At 59.1% G+C, this 20762-nt stretch overlaps 1 protein-coding gene across 8 annotated transcripts in view; it reads right to left on the minus strand.

The window, feature by feature from the left end:
* Positions 1 to 17571, minus strand: part of SPNS2 (sphingolipid transporter 2) — a 39500-nt gene extending 21929 nt beyond the window's left edge. For 6 of the 8 annotated variants that reach the window (XR_005197378.1, XR_005197377.1, XM_037732688.1 and 3 more), the window contains exons 1-2: positions 17044 to 17570; positions 2929 to 2994 (exon numbers count right to left, since the gene is read on the minus strand). Coding sequence is in view for 6 of the 8 variants with exons in the window: in XM_037732688.1 (XP_037588616.1) it covers positions 2929 to 2994; positions 17044 to 17413 (436 nt within the window). In the remaining 2 variants the exon portion in view is untranslated. Of the gene's footprint in view, positions 1 to 2928; positions 2995 to 17043 lie in introns of all 8 variants that reach the window. The other 2 variants (XM_037732689.1, XM_017512178.2) reach the window with 1 other exon arrangement.
* Positions 17572 to 20762: the final 3191 nt, after the last annotated feature.

Consider the following 20762-nt stretch of genomic DNA (forward strand, 5'->3'; position numbering starts at 1 on the left):
CTTGTTCTGTCACCTGGGGGAGTGCAGTGGCATGATCTTGGTTCACTGTAATCTCCACCTCCCGCTTGAAGTGATTCTTCTGCCTCAGCCTCCTGAGTAGCTGGGATTACAGGTGCCAACCACCACACCTGGCTAATTTTTGTATTTTTAGTAGAGACAGGGTTTCACCATGTTAGCCAGACTGGTCTCGAACTCCTGACCTCAGATGATCCACCTGACTCGGCCTCCCAAAGTGCTGGGATTACAGGCATAAGCCACTGCACCTGGCCTGTGGGCTGTAATTCTGCTGTGGGCTTTCACAGAGGCTGAGCTATGACTCCTGCAGGCAACTTAAGGGCCAGGCCCAATCCAGCAGCAGTCTCATCTGCAAAGGGTCTGCTGAAAGTGGGTGGTCCTCAGCAGTTTTCACGCCTGGTCCCGGGGGGGGCAGCAGGAGCAAGCCCAGGCCTACCCCTGAGCCACCCCCTCCCTGTCTCCTGGCCCAGCAGCCCCTGGTGCCCACAAATAAGCAGGCAGCCCAGCTCTCAGCCCCGGCCCTTTGATCTGGGCAAGCACCGACACCTGGCTGGCGCCCTCCACCTGGCTCCGACCTTATCGGGCTTGGGGAAGGCACAGATGCCTGGGACACAGGCCAATTAGGTGACTTGCCTAGTTGTCCACTGAGTCACATCCTGGTCTACTCGAATGGCATCTTGGCTCAGGTGGCCGAAGGGGTGAGGACACCCTGGAGAGCCATCCCAGCTATGCCGGGGCAGGTGACAGGTGAGGGCCATCATGTACAGACTAGAGGGTCCCTGAGGATGCTGGGAGTTCTCACCATGGCCCAGAGGCACCCACCCTGGGACACTGAGATGCCAGACACCCAGACCACGCAGGCCAGTGGGCAGGAGAGGCAGAGGCCAGGTCCCTCTTCCCGGCTGGCTGCTGTCCACCGTGAGCCCTCAAGCAAGTGGCTTCCCTGTCTTGGCCTTTGTCCCTGTATCTGATAAGTGAAGCTGACGAAGGGAACCTGCAGGGTTACCAGAAGAATCAAACAGGATGACGCGTGGCATGCTTTGTCCACCTCCAGCAGGTCACCGGGATGAATAGGAACTGTGTGAATTCTCTTTCATGAGCCCAAGAAGCCAGCCAAGGACAGAGCCACAAAAAGAACCAGGGAGCCCTCACAGCTGCCTTGAGCCAAGCCCCATGGCCCTCCCTACCATTCCCCGCACCTCCCGCCCCTCCCCCACCCTGGGCTGTGCTGGCCCGGACCATGTTCAATGGGCATTAAATAGAGGATGCTTGGGGTAAAGCCTTACTCCAGATGAGGCAGTGAGGCCGGGACCAGGAGGGCGATGGGGCTCAGGCCAGGTCCTCAGTGAGCCAGGGGCCATGCAGGGCAGGGGTTGGGCATTGAGGCCTTCTCCGCCCTTTCCTCACCAGCCTGGCAGCCCACTCCTTCCCATGTGCCCGTGTGCCCGGAACTCCGGAACTCCGTTTCCCAGCCAAAGTGCTGGTCACTGCATGCGCACAGCCCAGAGGGGATCACAGGAGCCTGTCTCGGGGGCAGGGCAGGCAGACTTATTCTCCCTTCCAGGGAGGCCCAGGAAGAGGTGGGGGAGGGGTTGGGCTCATGGCCTGGGAAGAGGTGATGTCTGCCAGGGCAGGGACCTGGACACCCACAGGGGACACTGGACCACACAGCCTTGCCCCGTCCTAGCATAGGCCAGTCTCATGTGAGCCCTGGAACCATTGTATCCCCCCTCTCTGAGCCCTAAAGTCCCCATCTGAGCTCTGGGGGCAGCTGGGAGGGGCGGTGGGTGGCTGTAGGACTCTGAGCTCAGGAGGCATTGTGCGTACTGGAATGCCACTTAGACAGGTCAGGCAGGTTCCTGGGCAGAGCCAGCTCTCTCCACCCCTCCCTCCCAGGAGGGCCCAGGAGGGGAAGCATTCACCAACTGGAGTGCAGACCATGGGGACCTTATCCTACATCTGGCTGGGCCTCCAAGCCAGAGGGACTCCGGGGCCAAGGGCCCAGAAAAGGCAGGGCCCAAGCTGGGGCCACACAGCACCCCCAGGGCAGAGTCAGGACCAGCCTCCTGCACCAGCCCTGGGTTGCAGGACTGGCCGGAGTCTCTGCCTGGCCTGAGGGGTGCTGCTGAGGGCACAGCCGACAAGGCCAGGGAGCCAGAAGCCCAGCTCCCATGGGACCATGCCTCAGCAAGGGCAGGAACAGGGGGCACATTCCCAGAGGGAGGGCCTGGGAGGCTGCCGTATCTGCTTCATGGCCTCCCACACTGTCCCAGCCCAGCTTCCAGCAGGCTGGGGGCTCAGGCCCTGCTCCGGCAGCCCATCAGAAGCCTGGGCCCTACAGGAGAGGGTGGCAGGGAACCTCAGGCCCACGGCCAGTCCAGGGCCGATTCTCAGGCGCCTGCCCTGGGCTTGGGAACTGCTCTCGGGCTGACCAGGTGGAGTTTCCTGCTTGTCACCTAAGAGGTGATTCCCAGGGTGGATGGTAATGGAAGGAGTGTGGGGGAGGTCAGGAGATAAAAACGGGGTCACCATGGCTCTGTTGGCATTGCCCAACTTACTGACTTAAGGAGCTCCCTACACCAGCGTCAGGATGGATCCCGGATCACTGGGTCCTGATGAGGCCCCAGGACCCAGAGGAAGGGTCACCTCTGCAACCTTGGCCCTTGACCTGCACCCCCGTATTTGCCCTCAGGCAGGTATTATTCATTTTGTTAGACGAGAAAAGAAGCAGAGGCTCTGAGACACGCTGCCATTGGCAGGCGACAACACTGGCACTGGGGGACAAAGCCCACTCTCTTTCCAGGAGTCAGCACCGGCAGAGAGACCGGGGCGGGGCGGGGGGCAGAGGACGGCCAACAGGACAGGACCCACGACACCAGCGCCTGGGCGGGGGAAGGTGGGGGTGGGCCTCACCTGACTGCAGCAAGCCGGCGCCTCGGTCCTTGACCCCAAAGTGCTGCTGGATGTCCAGAAGGACGCCTGGAGGAAGACAGAGGGTGCTCACTGGCCGAGTCTGACGCCTGGTGTCCCCAAGCCCAGCGCAGCCTCTTTCCCGCCCTGCAGGGCCCAGTCTGCCCCCATCTGCAGATCTCCTGCTCTGCTGCGACCTCCACCCTGCCCAGGTTTGCCAGGCTTGCCTCCTGCCCCCAGCCCGTCCCCATCATTCGCAAAGGCCCGAGGGGCAGACACAGGGCTTGTCACAGGGCAGGCAGGGCTTGTCTGTGGTTATTCTGCCCCATGGGCAACCATGCCTCCTATCTGCCAGCCTGGGCCTCCTCCCTACCTGCAGCCCAGGCCTGGATCAGTGCGACAGACACGGGCCTTTCCCTCCGGGTCCATGACGTCGAGAGCAGTAGGGGGCCTGAAAGCTGCAGGGAGCCCTCTGGCCTGGGAGGGAGCAGCCACACTCACTCTGGTTCAGCTGCTCACGCGCACAAGCACATCCACACGCACACACATGCTCACATGCACACACACATGCACATGTGCACACACATGCACACCTGCACACACATGTATACGCACACACACACATGCTCTCACCTCCGCTGCTCTCAGGATTGTGTAACTGGGCCCCCCATTTTCAGACACAGGGTCTGGGGATACAGAGGGAAGCAGGTGGGGTTCCAGGCCCGCTTTCTTGGGAGAAGAGGATTCCTGAGGCCAAACCTGCTCCCAAGCCCAACTACTTTAGGGCTTTGCATGTCACGGGGTGGGGGCAACAGCTGGACCACCTAGAAACCGCCCACAGCTGCCAACAGACTGACAGAGCCATGGCTTGACAGCAGGAAGGCAGGGTCCGGGACCCTCCACCCCTCACAGCACCCAGCGAGGGCTTCTGAGTAGGCACAACCCGCAGCCCTGCAAGGCCTTGGGGTCCCCATCTGTACTTCCCTCCCAGGACAGCAGGACCCAGGCCACAGGTCAGAAGCCCCCTGACCACAGCACATCTGCAGTGAGAAGGGACAAGGGAGGAAGGAGGAGATGGCCCTGCCCTTGGGGGCTCCCCAGGCAGGGACAGAGGCCTCTGGGGGACTGCAGAGCTCTCCATGATGATGATGATGGTGATGATGAGCATTCAACAGAGGATGGTTTGCCTAACTGACCATTAAATGCCTGTTTAATCCTCATTCAGCCCCAAGATGCCGGTACCAATATCCGAGTTGACAGATGAGGAAACTGGAGCACAGGAAATTAAGCCATGGGCTCAAAGCCATGCCCCAGGGAAGCAGGAAAGAGTGGAATCTCCGAGCGCTGTATGAGGGTCCCGCTGGCAGCTGGGACTGAGGGTGCAGAAGGACTGGGGAGGTTGGAATGTCACCATCCCTCCCGAGACCCAGGTTGGGATGCTGAGCGGTTTCCTGGAAGGCAGGACCGCAAGGGCTGATGTCCTAACAGACTGACAGCCCCAAGACGCTGTTTCCTCCTTGTTAATGCCCTGAGTGGATTGACCATAATTACCCAGGATGAAGAGACTGTGAGGGGCCCAGTTAATGACTTAATAACCAAGGCAGGCTGTGACTTTGTCTTGAGGGTGGAAGCCAGGGCCAGTCCTAGGCCTGTGGATGGCAGGGCCAGCGAGAGGGACCTCTGAGGTGCCCTGCCCCAGGCCTTTCACCAGACCATAGGGTGCAGGTGTGGCCCTGCCAGACCCGCCCTCGGCCTCCCTTCTCAGGAGTGCAGTGGCTCAATCTCTGCTCACTACAACCTCCACCTCCCGGGTTCAACCGATTCTCCTGCCTCAACCTCCCGAGTAGCGGGATTAGAGGCAGGGGCCACTACACCCAGCCAATTTTTGTATTTTTAGTAGAGACGCGGTTTCACCATGTTGGCCAGGCTGGTCTCGAACTCCTGATCTCAGGTGATCCACCTGCCTCAGCTTCCCAGAGTGCTGGGATTACAGGCATGAACCACCACACCTGGCCCACACCTCCTCTTCTATCCTTGTATGACTTCATCAACTGGGCTCACTCCTGCCACTCCTTCGAGGCCAGATCAGACGCCTGATGTTCTGGGACATCTTCCCTGGTTGCTCCCCTCCCACTGCTCTCTGTAAGTTACTTTCCTCCACTGTCCCCGGTCCAAACTCATTTTAGCACTGGGCCCACTAGCATGAGTGACTTCTATGGGGAATGCGCGCAGGAGCATGGGTGTGAGCGCCTCCTGAGGCCGGGAGCTAAGAGCCACTAGTTACTGCTGCCTGCAAAGTTCCAAGGAACTGTGTGAGGTTTGGAAGACGGTACAGATGCTGGCCTCACTTTCTGTGCCGGTATTTGTGATTCTCATCCCATTTTATTTTGGAAGAAACCAAGGCTCTGAGACGTGAAGTCATTTGTCACCCAGCACATTCTGTTTTGGAGTGAGATCTGAAGCCAGGTCTACCGCCAAAAAACAAAGCTTGTTCTCCTGCCACGCTGCCTTCTGCATGGTTTGCTGGTGTCCAGGGCCCAGCACGCACATGGCCCACAGGGACTTCACACATAGGTGAATTGGCCTCATCCTCCACTAGACCACAAGTAAGGCAGGGCCGTGGCAGGTCATCTCCAGGACCCAGACCAGGGACTATCATGATTTTGGTGTTTGGTGGACAAAAGGATGGGCGGAGTCAGGAGGAAGCAGGAGGGTCCCCCTCCATAGGCCAGGGGAGGGACATAGGTCTGTATGACTATGGGTTCCGTTTCTGGGAGGGAGGCCATATCAAATAGCCATTATGGGTCGGATGCGGTGGCTCACGCCTGTAATCCCAGCACTTTGGGAGGCCGAGGCAGGTGGATCACCTGAGGTCAGGAGTTCAAGACCAGCCTGGCCAACATGGTGAAACTCCACCTCTACTAAAAATACAAAAAAATGAGCTGGGCGTGGTGGCGGGTGCCTGTAGTCCCAGCTACTTAGGAAGCTGAGGCAGGAGTATCGCTTGAACCTGGGAGGCAGAGGTTGCAGCGAGCCGAGATCACGCCACTGCACTCCAGCCTGGGTGACAGAGCGAGACTCCGTCTCAAAAATATATATATATAGCCATCATGACCACGTCCTGTGTGCATGACAAATCAAAACACTCTCGTTTCCTCCCTGCAGCACATGCCAGCCATCCAACTGCACACTTCCCCACCCAATGACTTCAAGGTCCAGCATTTGCCTCTGCCTCCGGGAAGCCTCCCCTGACTTCCTCTACCACATAGAGCTCCTGGTAGAGGAAGGAACATTCCTCCACATCCAGATGGGCACCTAAGGTCTCTGGGAAGTCCTGGGCAGTTCCCAGGACACAGGAAGCTGTGGATAACACAGCCTGTCCCCACCCCACCACTCCCCAGAGCCCAGCCTTGGGTCCAAGGCCAAGCTCCAGGAAAAAGACCAGAGAGAGCCTTCCCAGGGAGCAGGGCTTCCTGCAGGCTGCCAGGCCCAAGGTCAGACCCGGTCTCAGCCTTTCTGGCTTGCTTTCCCTCTTCCAGGCCTGGAAGCGGCCTCAGCCGCAGGAGGGTAAGATCCCGCTGGCCGCTGGCACGGGAAGCGTGTGTCACAGCAGCTCGGCCGTCGCCTCAGATTTTCCTCTGGGCCCCAGCACCCTCCCTTCTGCACCACAGCCTTATTTTTAGCCTCTTTCCTGGAGGCTGAGGTTTGGTGGGTCACAGGACGGGCCTCACGCCCAGGAGCAGCCTCCCACAGCTCGGGGCCAAGCCCACCTCGCCAGCTCCAGAACAGGCAAGGGGGGGTTCCCACCCCAGATGCAGACCCCAGCCAACACAGCCACAGTGCGGGCCTCTCCAGGCAGCACCCCAAATCCACAGCCAGAATCGTCCCCTGGCCACAGGGTCCTCATCACCCAAGAAAACGGCAGTGCCTGAGTCTTCTCATCCACGGACAACAGTTACGCCTCTCCCAAGCCCCGGGAGGTGTCCCCTACTCTGGGCCAACTGTCTCTGTCACCTGGCAGGGATGTGGCGCTGGGCCACTCCTTGGCTTGGGCCAGTGCATTCAGCCTCTCCCTGGCTTCCAGCTCCTGCACAGCAGCCCACACACCGCCCATACCTCCCTTGTCCTGGTGGTGAGAACAGCTGCCTTGTCCCCTCTGCCAGCAGCTCCTTCCCTCTCCTCCTTTCACAGGCGATGGCATTTGTTGTCGCGTTGAGCAGGGTCTTGCTGTCTGACCCAGGCTAAGGTGCAGCGACACAATCCCAGCTCACTGCAGCCTCGGCCTTTTGGGCTCCAGCCATCCTCCTGCCTCAGCCTCCTGAGTAGCTGGGATCACAGGCGCGTACCACCACACTCGGCTGAGAAATCTTCAGAGTTCTTTCCCCTTCCCAACTCAATATCCTCACCCGCTTTCTGCCTCTGAAACCAGCCACTTCCTGGAGACTCAACCCCCAGATGCTCTCATCCCCATTTCCCAGACCCCTGACTCTGATCCCCCAGCTCACCACTGGGTCTCCATTCCCTGAGACACTGCAGGACCCTGAGAGTCAGGGTCTCTCCACCCCATAAGCATGCCCTCTTTATTCTCCATCTGCTTCGTCACCCGGCCTCCTCCCTGGGCTCCCTGCCTCCAACCCCTGCCTCCCTCCTGCTGCCTGACCTCACAAGCTCTTATGAATCTCCTACTGGGTTCTAGGTCCTGGCCTCGGGCTCCAGAGGCCACAAGAGCGTTCCTGGACTCAAGGAGCTAGCGCTGTGGCCCACTGGCTGTCACCTCTGGCCAGGCCTCAGAATCGCCCATCAGTCCTTCAGGGCTCACTGGTCCACGACCCTGGTTCAGTAATGGTACCGACAACGAGGATCACACTCACATCCATGCATATCGGCCAACTGCTTTATGCCAGGCGCTCCTCCACGGGCACGGCTGCCCACTCACATGGAGCTGCCCAGACTTCTAGCATTTGAGGTCTCCACGATCTGGCCCTAAGCCAGCTCTTCTCCCAGCCACAGTGCCCGCCACACACACACACGCAGCCCCTGACTCCGGCCAAGGGGAGCGCCACTAGCCATGCCTCTCCACCTCCCTGGACCCCTCCTTCTTCTTGTGAAATGCAGAGACCAGGCAGATCAGTGGGCCCAAACTTGCCTGAGAAGCCCAGCCACCTCTAGAGAGGGTGCTTATTAAATACAGCTTCCTGGGGCCCACTGCAAGCCCGCGGAGCCACCGTCTCTAGATGTGGGACGAAGGTACCTATAAATGCACTGGCCGGGTGATTGGAAACCCAGGCCGGCTGCTCAGAGCTCCCCGGGGAACCGCACGGCGCAGGCTGCAGGCCTCCAGCCTTGGCCAGGTGGACCCTCTTCCTAAGACAGTCATCTCCAGCCATTAATAGCTGCCTCGCCCTCTAGGGCCCAGATGCAAGGTCACGTCTGTCGGGACACCTGCCCTCTCTCCTCCGAGGCTCTTGGCGAAGTGGTGCCTGTAACCGCAAGGGCACCCCCAGTACTGGATGAACTCTGGCCCTGACTTACTCAGTGGCGGGTCCCAGACAGTCGCAGTGGTTCCCCATCACTGCCAGGCCCTCCGTGGCCCCCAGAGGAGTCAAGCCCAGATTCCAGGACTCCTGGCCGCCTCCTCCCTCCTCCAGTCAGGCCCAATGTGCTGACATCACAGAGTCCTAGAAAGCCCCAGGTGTAAGGGGAAGCCCGCACTGACCTCGAGAACCCTCGGCTGAGGCCAGCATCAAATGCAAGATGCCAACAGTGTGACCCTGAGGTGTCTTCCTTCCTAGTCAGCCCAGACAGGCCACCTGGTGCTGAAGCTTGTCCCCACGTGTGCCTGCTTTCCCCAAGCACGGTCAATGTCACCCCACCTTCACCCTGCCCGAGCCTCTCCCAGCAGCGGTTTACCTGAATCCTCAAGTGCATGGGCTCCAGAACTGGAACATCTGGGTTTAAGTCCTGGTTTTCCCACTTTCTCTGCTGTGTGACCTTAGGAAAATGACATAACCTCTCTGTGCCCATTTCCTCCTCTGTAAAACGGCTCCATTTGAAGACCTGCTTCATTTCATATGGTTGTGGTGAGGTTTAAGTCACTTAATCCACATACCATGTTTAGAAAAGTGCCTGGCACACAGTAGGTACTCAACAAATGTCATAAATGTCAACCGCCCCAGGGCCTAGGGATCTGAAGGGATGGGCCCTCATGCCCTTGGCCAGTCCCTGTCAGAGGGACCTGGGTCCCCATGTGGAGGTCTCAGTGCTGGCTCACACTGGGAGTCTTACTCCTGCCCCGTCTCAGCTCGGCTCAGCTCCCACCCCGGTAATTACAGGGGCCTGGGAGCCTGGCTCTGTTGACCTGGCGCTGGATGGCTAAGGCTGGGAAGCCACAGCGGGGCCCCGCCGGCATCCCACCAGCCTAGGGACTGGGCCAAGGCCGTCCCTGAGCCAGCGCCCTGGACTCGGGCACACTCACTCCTACCCATCCCCAGGCTTCCACAGGGCAGGATTCTGTCCCCATCTGCCCAGAGGAGGCTGCATGACCTTCAGGAGCAGCCGGCCCCTACTCTGAGCCTCAGGTTGCCCATTTGAGAAGTGGCCCAGAATCCCAAGACATTCCTGCTGGGCTCATTTCTGAATCTCAATCGGGTTTGTTCTACGTGTGCCAGTCCCCTGCCCCCACGCCACCCTGCAAATCTGGGTCATTAATGGCAGAGCAGCTTAGTGACCGTCTCTGCAGGGACCACGAGGATGAGGCCCCCAGCCCAGAGCCTTGACCCCTCGGAGAAACATCCCTCCCCACCCAAAAGTCCTGCCCGCAGACCCCACCAGCTCTAGAGAGACACCACCCCCGGAGCCCAGAGCGCCCCCCTCCTCCCTGCTGTGTCTCTATGCCCAGAGTGGGCGGGGCCAGACGGCCGGGCCTCTGGCCTGTGGTTCTAGTCTATCATTTGGGGCCAGCTTTACTGGAACCAGGCTCTGCCTTAGCAATTTGGGGGCTTTGCACAGCCACTCCTTGCCCAGCTCAGCCTCCCCAGCCCTGTCCTGGCCCAGGGACTCCAAAGACCACCAGGGGCCAGGGACAAGGTGGCCACAGCCTTATCATGACCCATGGGGGTGTGGGCTGTGTGCCTGCAGACACAGGCTAAGCCAAGGGCCTGGGGAAGGGGGTGGGGAAGAGACAAGAGACCTCCAAACATCTCCCCTTGAACTCACAAACCCTCAGCCTTCTCCCACATGCTGCTTCAGTCACCAAGGAGGCCGGGACTGCTGCTCCCCACCTCAGATGGAAACTGAGACACAGAGGCTGCAGGAGCGAGGCCGGGCTGGCCCCTAGGCTCCCACATCTGGCCTATGTTCCCCACCTGCACCCTAATGCCCCCCAAAAGGCTGCAACCAGTTACCCCTCAACATCCACGCCGGCTGTCCTCACATGGGTGCTAGAAACAGTTGAGCGACAAGTAAGCCCACCCCTCCCCAGGCACTGCCCTTCTCAGTTTACAAAGCCTCACCCTGCTGTTTGCCTCCTGGAAGCCTCCTTCAGAAACCCCAGGCCTGACAGTGAAGGATCACGAAGACCTCACAGCTCTAGGAGCGGGAGTGGGGAGACCCTAGCCAGGGCTCCAAGCGGGCACAGGCAAGTGGGAGGCAGGAAGGCCCCTGTCCGCAGCCGCCAAGCTCTGGCTGCTGCCTCGTTCCAGGCTTGTTTCTCCCTCTCATACCAGTGCTCACCCTCTTCTCCCCTATGGCCACATTCACCAACCTCCCAGCCAGCAGGCGAGGACCCGGCCCAGAACAGGCCAGCGCTCTGCTTCACACGGCCTCCCTGTGTGACCTGGGCCAGCCCTTTGCCTCGAGTGCCCTATCTGCGGAAGAGACGTGGCAAAGCTGCCACTGTGCCCTCCTGAAGGCAGAAAAGCCGCTCTGCCCAGCTTGGGGGTTGGCCAGCCTCATTGTCAGGCTGAGGCTGGGGTAGACGGGGGACTGCCGCCGACTACTTCCTCCCATTTCTTTCCTGGACACTCAGGACCTGAGGCTCACGGTGACCCTTGGTCAGGACAGATGGTACCAGCCACTGTCGGAGAAGCCCTGATGTCAGCAGAGGGCCTGGCCCTGCACCTGAGCTGTCCAAACCTAGCAGTCCCCTTTCAGCCCAGAAGAATGTGCTTCGGGTCAGGCAGGACTGAGCCCACCAAGTCTCAGCCAACTGAGTCTGTGACTCAGGCAACAGGGCTCAAGCCTGGGCGTCTGCCATGCATGCGGGGGTCCCAGGTGTGACTGGGCTCTGCCCCTCATGGCTGGAGGGGGATGGCGACCATCCATGGGGATAGTGCTGTGATGCCTGGTTCAGCCCAGAGCACTGGAGAAGACATCCTGGAAAGAGGACGCCGCTGAGACCCAGCAGGGGACATTGCAGTTGGCTCCTGCACTTCCAGGAAGCAGATCTGGGTGTCCTGGGGAAGGGAGGCGCAGGCAGAGCCAGGGACCAGCAGACTTACGTTCCTGAGACCAAGTGCAAGAGAGGGACAGAAATCATCCATCATGCATTCAGGGATCAGAGACAGCCAGGATTTGCCTCAGGTCACACAGTAAAGCTGGCAAAGGCTGGCAGAGACAGCAGCAGGGAGCTCAGCCCAGGAGACATTTGGAGCCCGCGAACCCCTAGGGATCGGGCCAGTGTTCTCCTGGCCTCCCCCATTCTCATCCCCCTTCTGCCTTCAAGATTTCAGGCCCCCACAGGCAGAAACAAAAGCCACTTCCTACTGCACAAGGATCTGGGGAAGGGACAAGGAGCTCCTCCTCTGGGCAGCTCTGAGCAGGGCAGTCTCCGTCTCAGAACAGGCAGACCCGCAGTCTTCCTGCCTCATCCACAAAAGGAGAAACGCACACACAGGCCAGGCCCATCAGTGGCCCAGGGCCCCAGGCCAAGGTAGTATGTTTCAAAGCACTTCCTCCCAAAGCACCAGAGGGGCCGGCAGAGCCCGCCAGAAGGGCCTTCAGGAGGAAGCAGGAGCAAGGAAGTGGACAGCAGGCGGTTAGTCACAGGGCGCTGGCATTCCAGGCCACCCAGCGCTCCACCTGGTTGCTGGCCCTGCCAACCAGGCACTCTGGATGCCCCGCCCCTCAGGCCTCAGCTGCAGTTTCCCACAGTGCAGATGTGGTGGCCAGGACAGGCCACCTAAGAGGGCAAGGCAGGGGCACTGCATATCCTCAAGGCGGCCATCCTTATCTAAAAAGAGAGCTGCAAGGCAGGGCCTGCCTTAGCCCCTACCCACCCAGGTGGTGCTGTAAAAGCCCTGGGGCCTCAGTTTCCCCATCTATTAATTCTGGATAGACTTAACAGGACAGACCACAAAATGGGCCAATAGGAGAGTGAGCCCCAGCCTGGCACCACCCCCCCCGCACCCAGCTCAGTGGCTCTGGGGAAGCCCCCCAGTCCCTCCCGGCTTATGCTCCCAGCTGGGTCCCATGCTCTTCGCTCCTTCTGGGTTTGTGTTAGTGAGCAGTTGCCATGGATACGAGTCTCAGCTTCTTTGGCAGAAAACGACTCCCCCAGGGCAGGGCTCTGCCTTTCCTCAACAGCCCCCACTCTGCCCAGCTCCCAGTGCCCAGGCTGCCACGGGCTGGATGGAAGGGAAAAAAAATAAATAGGTCTCAGAAGGAGAGCAGGTACCCCAGAGAAGTTGGGGAAGGATCTCAGTTCCCAAGTAGTCACTCACCAGCCATGAACAAGGCTGGGGCCGGCTCCGTCTTGTGGGGTCTGTTCCAGGAGCAAAATATTGCCACCTACACCCGCAGTTCTGCTTCCGTTTTACAGAGGGAGGCAGAGCTGGTTAGAGGGGCTGTGAGCCCCCCGCCTGAGGAACTCCCTCCTTCTCCTGACCTGGCAGCCAAGCGTGGGCTCTGAATTCGGAGTGCATGGCTGCTAGGCTGGTAGGGGCTGTGGGAACAGGAGCCTAGGGGACCTCAAACTGCCTTGGCTCAATTAAACTGAAATTCACCTGCCCAAAGGGCTCTGGCCTGAGTCGGCAGAGCTGCGTTCCCAGGCCAGAAGCAAGGGGCATGCCCCTACCTCCACCGGGGCTCCTGGGGCTGCAGAGGAGGCCGCACTAGCTGGCGTGGCCTGCTCCGCCCCACATGTGACCTTGGGGAAGTGTCTTTGTTCTCTGAACGGCCGCGTTCCCATCTGCACAAGGAGGTGGAAGGAAGGACTTAGAAGAGGTTTCTGGGCTACCTCGATTTCATCCAATGGAAGCAGCGCTCAATAAGAAGAGAAGCACAGGAGCCTGGCCCTCCTTACCCGCTCCGAGGCCTGCTGCCCTCAGGGGGTTCTCATGGGGCGGAGGAGAGGCTGTAATTAGCAGGGTCACCGGTTGGGTGGCGCTGGGAATGCTCTCGCAGCGGCACAAGCTACTGGAGTTCCCAGGATGGAGACCAGCCCTGTGGAGAAGGGAGGGGCTCGCAAAGGTGTCCTGAGAAAGGACTGTCATAAACAGAACAACAAAAAAAAAAAACCAGGAAGGGCTTCATGGCCAGGGGCCCCGCTTGAGCAGAGGCATGAACGAGAAGGCAGCTGATGCTCGTGAAGCCCTCCTAGGAATCTGGCCCCATCCCAGGTGCTGAAGATACAGTCTCATTTATCCCACACAACCCAAGAGGCAGGCGGGAGGGGAATGATCACACAGAAGGCTCAGGTGATGTCTTCAAGGTCACACAGCTGGGAAGCCAAAGACCCTTGCCTCGATCTCTGGCAGCAAAGACTCTAGACCTGCACTGTCCACTCTGGTAGCCGCCGGCCACCATGACATGGACGTGTGCTGTGAATGGAAAACACGCACACTGGGTTTCAAAGACTTCGTATGAAAATGAAAGCAAACTATCCCATTAACAACTTCATATTTATTTTTATTCATTTTTCTTTTCTCTTTTTTGAGAGCGAATCTCACTCTGCAGCCCAGGCTGGAGTGCAGTGGTGCAATCTTGGCTCACTGCAGCCTCTACCTCATGGGCTCAAGTGATTCTCCTGCTTCAACCTCCTGAGTAGCTGAGACTACAGGCATGTGCCACCACACTCGGCTAATTTTTGTATTTACTTTAGTAGAGACGGGGTTTCGCCATGTTGACCAGGCTGGTCTCGAACTTCCAACCTCAGGCGATCTGCCCGCCTCGGCCTCCCAAAGTGCTAGGATTAAAGGCGTGAGCCACTGCACCCGGCCACTAAACTGATATTTTAGTGGGGCTGACAGAAATATATATATCAGTTGGTGATAAATACTGTGAGGAAGCATAAAGCCGGCTAAAGGATTACAGGCACATGCCACCATGCCCGGCTAATTTTTGTATTTTTAGTAGAGATGAGGTTTCACCATGTTGGCCAAGCTGGTCTCAAACTCCTGACCTCAAGTGATCCACCCTCCTCGGCCTCCCAAAGTGCTGGGGTTACAGGCGTGAGCCACCGTCCCCAGCCCTAACAACTTTTATATTGATTACATGTTGAAATATATTGGATATACTGAGTTAAATAAAATATATTATGAATTAATCATACCTATTTCTTGTACTATTTTAATCCGGCTACCAGAAAATTTGAAATGAATATGTGGTTTACATTACATGCCCTTTGGATAAAGCTGATCTATACCATGAACAAACACATTTAAAGATTAAAGAAGGAGCGTGGGTCCTCCCGTCACTCTTTAGTGGAGAGCTGGGGCCAGGTAAGTGCGAACATCAAACATGGAGCAGGGCAGCGCCTGCATCCCCGCCTCCGTCCCAGCTGGGCCAGCCAGCAACAGGTGGACTCAGGCCTGGGATGCGCACTCCCCGGCCCCTAGCACATCAAGCCATGGCAGTTACCATAGAGACAACAAATAATCCTAAAAACTGAACTTGGGGAAGTGGAGATGGGGAAATCTGCCATAGAGAGAGGGGCAACCAGGCTCATCCGGAAAGGAAATCTGTCTGCTGTGTGTTGAGGGTGGGGTGGTGTGGGAGCTCCCATCCCAGGCCAGGAGAGGGAGGGAGGCACAGCCCAGGCCGGTGTTTGCACAGGGTTTTCCGGGCCTTCCTCCCTAACCGCCCCACACCCCTCTTAGCCACCACTCCCCACCTCCCCTCCCTATTCACCAGAAATTTCCTATCTCATTCCCCCATTCTGACAGTCTGACTCTGAGACCCAAGTAGAGGTGTGGGCAGATAAGCGCCAGCCCTCCCTGATGCCACCCTCTCAGGCTCTGCCCCTGACAGAGGCAATTCCCCTAAGAATGTCAGAGGGGGTGGTCTGGGGCCAGAAAAATAAAGTTGGAAAGCGTTACAGTGCCAGAAGTAGTGCCTACCATTCATTCTTCAGCTGAGAAAGAGGGAGAGGACCTCTTCCCAGGCAGACCCACTGCTATTAGATGTAACACAGCTTTGCCAGTCACTTTGGCCATCTTGGACAAGGGTGTACAGGGACCTTGGTCCCCCTATCTATGTCCAGAAGCCTTTTTTGAACTGACTCCAGGTCCCAGGTAGTCTCTGATTTCTCCCTCAAAGGGTGGCACTTAAGTTCCCAAGTCCTGGCAGCATGGTACATGGAAAATGGGGGTTGGCTCAATATTCCTGCTCTCTAGACCAGAGTAAGTGTCTCTTTGGGACAGCTCCACCCAGAAACCATATCACCAGTACCCACTTCCAACTTCCTCCGGTGGAAGGACAGAGAGCCAAGGGGTTTTGAAAGCAGCAATAGGGGGAGGGGAAGCCTCCGCTCTCCCATCGGAATTCCTCCCTTCCACTTGACACAAAACTCCATTCAACAGAGAGGGAGACTGAGGCCCGACACAAAACTCCATTCAACAGAGAGGGAGACTGAGGCCCGGAGAAGGGCACCAGGTGGCATGTGGTTTATGCCAGGGCTCTCTTCTCTCAACTGCCACAAATTTCTCTTTAGAGTCTGTAGAAAATAAATCCTTCTCTCTCTCCTCCTCCTCTCTCTCCTCTCTCTCTCTCTCTCTCTCTGTTGTGTATTTGGTAGCTCCAGATTTCACTAAGCTATAGTTAGGCAGGTTCTGGGCCAGCACGCCAGGCACACAGTGCTGCTCTCCTCCTGCAGTGAGCCCTTACCTATGCCAGTCTAGCCAGAGTCCTTCCCTCTCAAGGTGCCACCATTCCCAACCAGTAGCAGCTTAGTCTACGGCAAATTCCTACCCCTAGACCCACCCCTAAGAGCTGGGGAGGGGAGCCAGCAGAAGGAAATTCCAGAATCACGTGCATCCCCCCAAAAGCCCAAGGATCAATCAACTCACAAATGGGCAAAGAGACCTAAACACACGCTGAGACTGGCCCAAGGTCACACAGCAAGCACATTAGGAGCAAATCTGGGACTAGAATCCAATCCCGACCCCAATCCCGTCCCCAAGGCTGTTTCCCAGAGATGCTCCCTGAGGATGAGGCTCTGGGTCTCTGGTTCCAGAGGCCTGCGCCCTACCCTGCGTCCCAAGTGCTATAGAACAGGGAGAGGCGTCTTCAGGCCTCTGTACCCGGCCAGCTGCAAACCGCATCCCGGGTCCCCAGGCGCCGCGGACCCGCCCCGCCCCTCCCTCCGCTCCCCGCAGCCCAGAGCCTTTGTCAGCCACGCGCTCACACGCTCACACACACAACCGGGCCGCCACGCGCGCACACACCCGTCTCCCTAGCGCACACCCGCAAGGGGCGCGAGCACTCGCCGCACGCACGCTGGGGGGTGGAGGCGGCGGAGAAAGGAAGGAACTGACGGGCCGTGGACTGACAGACGGCCTGGGCTGGGGGAAGGGAAGGAGGCCCGGGAACCTGCGGCTAGGGTGGGAGGGGCGCAGAGAGACGCAGAGGAGACTCTTGGAGAAGAGGACAACGGGTGGGCCGCCAAGGGCTGGAGAGGACGCGCGGGCTGCTCCGGGGTGGGGACTCCTCCAACCCCTGGCCCCCGGTGGGTATGAGCGCGGAGGCGTCCCTTGCCCAGCGGTGCCTGAGCAGAGGGCCGGTGGGGACCTCACGTAGGGCCTGGAGCTAGGAGGCCGGGGACGACAGCTCTCTAGGGTCCCCCAAGGCAGGGGTGGGCTGGGTGGGGTCCTGGCCCCCGGGCGGGGTGGGGCCCTCGCTCACCTGCCACGGTGTACCTGTCCAGGTAGTTGAGCACGTTGCCCAAGCTGAGGATGGCGGCGGCTGCCCCCCGCCCGCGGCCCAAGCTGGCCGGTTTGGGCTGCTGCGCTCCCGGGCCCTTGGCAGCAGCTGCGCAGCCGGGAGTGCCGGGGGTGCCGGGGGCTGCGGCCGGGGCCCGCCTCACGCTGCCAGACAGGGTCTGCACCTCATCGTCGGCGGCCGAGACTCCAGCGCCGCCCGCGCCGCGCGCCCCGCAGCAGCCGCCACCGCCAGCCCCGCGCTGCGCCCCCCGGCGCCGCCGCCGCCGCTCCGCGTCCGCCTCCTCCTCCTCCGCGCCGCCCGCCGCCGCCGAGGCGCACTCCAGGCACATCATGCCGGCCGGGATCGGGGCGGCGGGGGGCGCGGGGGGCGCGGGGCCCAGCCTGGGCCCGCTCAGCGCGTGCGTGCGCCGCGGAGCCGCCGCTGCACCATCCCGGTCGGGCCCCGTCGGCTCCTGCGCTCCGGCCCCGGCTGCGGCGCTGCCACCGCTCAGCTCGATGCGCCGCGGTGGCCGCCGAGGCTGTGACAGCTGCGGCCCGGCCCCGCCCCCCGGGCCCGCGCCCAATCAGCTCCAGGCTCTGGCCACAGCCCCGCCCCGCACGTGCTGCCCGGGGGCGGGGGCCCGAGGGCGGGGGGCCGGGGGCGCGCGCGGCAGAGTCCCTCCCGCAGACGGGGGCGCAGTCACCCTGGGGCCTCAGGGCCGCGAACGCCTGCAGGGAGCGGGAGAGGGTTTGCTCTGGCCGCGGAGCTGGGAGCCGGGTGCTGGTGGCGGCTCCCAGCACCTCCTCAGGACTCTCCACCCAACCCCTGCCTCGGGCGTGGACTCCCAGCGGAGGCGCTGGAAGAGGGCTGAGGGCTTGAGCGTCTTTGGGCGAACTGGATAGAAGGGTCTCCGATGGCTGAAGTCAAGGGCGCCTGTTGGAGAGCCGGCGGCTCCTCCCATACTCACACGCCCTGCTTTGAACAGTTCAGGGAGGGCCCAGAACCTCGACCTTCACCAGGCATGGTGGGCTGCGTCGCCCACTTCCCCAGGACAACCCAGATCCAGCCCCAATCCACCCCGGGCCCATTCCTGTGTGGACAGCCGGCCCTACCCTTGCCCCACAGAGTGGCCGGCAGCCCCTGGCAGGGGGAGCCAGGGCTCTGATTGGGGCCCAACAGAAACAGGATATTCAGAAGGGGCCTTTCTCTCCTGAGGGACCCATCTCCAAGCTTCAGACTTCCCGGTGCGTGCCAGTGTAGGAAGCCCTCAGTGGCAGACGGGAGGCTGGGTCCTAGCTCAGCTCTGCCCTGGTGTGTGGCATGACCCTGAACAAGACACCCACTCTTTCTGGGTCTCCGTTTCTGTATCTGGGGGCAGATGGCAGGATGGGATTCAGTCACTTCTCCTTGGTGGGGCGGGTTTGGGGAGTTCTGCCTCCTATGGAGAGTGGTTGGGGAGCTTCTGTGTTCCTGACTGCCATCACGGTTACATCCCTCCTCAGAGGTGCTGTGGCTCTGTGACGATTCCCCCCTTCCCTCCCCCATTCACCTGTTTGGGGCTTTCATTGAAATTAAAATCCTGTACAAACAAAGTGCAGAGGACAGAATGTTAGAACTGGACGGACCTTCAGAAACCAGTTAATTATTCCCCGTGTTTCACAGACAAGCCCCAGGGCATGGACATGACCCATCAGAACAGGCAGCCAGTCTGTGGCCAGGCTGGAGCTCGCTCCCCGCTGCACACTTCTCCAGACCCGACATCCATGGGCAGGTGCATCTGATGAAGCTGGCGGGCACAGTGAGTCATGGCATAGCCAACGGGTGACGAAGCACGAGGCACCCCCTCCACTGTCTCTTGTGAGCAGAGTTAATCCCCAAGCTGGTGTTTCTTGGCGCCTTCAAGGTGTATTTTAAATTCTGCAAAGTGACTAAAAATATGCTTCAGCATGCTGGGTCTGGATGGCTGTGACGGGAGGGTTAGGAAAACAGATTTCATTCTGAAAGTTGCCTGCTACCTCTTTCCAGCTTGCAGAGCTCAGGCCTGCAAAGGTGGATGGGGGTGGGTTCCCCTGGGTGGCCTGGCATGATGGGTAATTAGCAAGCAAGGACAGAGCTAGGCGCTCCGTGGGGCTAGAACCTGGCCCCCGCAATGATCCTCAGAAGTGTGTGATGGTGCCAGCAGGTGGACAGAGTGCAGCTGTGGGAGGCTGCCCAGCGGTGGAACGGTGTCTGGTGGTGAAAGACACAACCACAGCTCTAGACCCAACCCCACAGTCCCCTGCAGGGGGACACTTTTAGCCTTGACAGAAAGGGGTGCATTCTCTGTCTATTGCCTTCCCTTTTCACCACTGGGAAGGTCCCAGAGCAGGGGAAGAGGGTGGCATTGTGAGCCTTTCAAACCTGGGGAGCTCTGAGCTGCCACCAAGCAAGCCAACGGTTCCCACTGTATTTCACTGGAGTTTCAGCTCTAAGGCAGCCTCTAGGATAGGTCCTTGTGTGGGAGAGGGGGCCACCAAGGGCAGAGCGACAGGGAGGACAAGAAGTCCTTTCTGGTTGTGCTGCCCTGGGCAAATCCCCACAGCCTTCTGAGAAGCCCTGGCAGTATCCTGGGACACTCAGACATAAGACTGCTAGGGTTCTTTCCTCCATGTCACCAACGAGGAAGCTGAGGCCCAGGGAACGGAAGTGATTTGCCCAAGGTCGTGCACCTGGTAAATGATGGCACATGGACTCAAACCAGGTGTGTCCACCCTCGAATCCAGCACTTCCTCCACTCTCCCACTCGCTGCCCTCAGCCTCTGCAAGACACTGTTTCCTCAGCGTCGTAACAGGAGGCTGAGCTCCATAGCTAAAGGACCTTCTGAGATTCATCTATGAGATCTAGAACACAGCTTCAAAATCAAATGGGGGCCAGGTGCGGTGGTTCATGCCTGTAATCCCAGCACTCAGGGAGGCCAACGTGGGTGGATCACTTGAGTTTGGGAGTTTGAGACCAGCCTGGCCAAGATGATGAAACCCTGTCTCTACTAAAAATACAAAAATTAGCTGGGCATGGTGACATGCACATGTAATCCCAGCTACTCAGGAGGCTGAGGCAGGAGAATTGTTGAACTTGGGAGGCAGAGGTTGCAGTGAGCTGATATCGCGCCACTGCACTCCACCCTGGGTGACAGAGCGATGCTCCGTCTTGAAAACAAAACAACAGAAATTAAAAACAAACAAGAAAAAACAAAAACAAATGGGGGAAAAAAGAAAAGAACACACACACAAAAAGAAAAAAATGGGGCACAGGACATTCATGACCATTATTCAAAGGGCGGATATATTCAGCAAGTAGTGGGATAAACACAGAAACGCAGGTTTCCTTGCCCAGGGACTTTTCAGAGCCTTAACTATGAGAATGGACACTCTGAGTCTCCCAGAGGGAAATATACGGTGCCATGTTCCCAGGTGTGCATGACCACAGAATGTCTTGTAAGACTGGAGCTCAGCAGAGCACACACTGAGAAATACTGGCCTAGAATGTGCCCACTCCTCCACGGCTGGCAATTGGGAGCTCAGTCCGTCTGTCCCCTGCCCATCCTCCTGCATGGGGCTGTCTCCAGGGCTCAGGCCTTGGTGGCTTCCCTTCTCCCTTAGCAGCTTCTGCCTTGGCAGCCTCTCACCTAGGCCTGAATTTTACTTTTTTTTTTTTTTTTTTT

This window comes from Cebus imitator, unplaced genomic scaffold (genome assembly GCF_001604975.1).
Source record: "Cebus imitator isolate Cc_AM_T3 unplaced genomic scaffold, Cebus_imitator-1.0 Scaffold464, whole genome shotgun sequence".
Lineage (NCBI taxonomy): Eukaryota > Metazoa > Chordata > Mammalia > Primates > Cebidae > Cebus > Cebus imitator.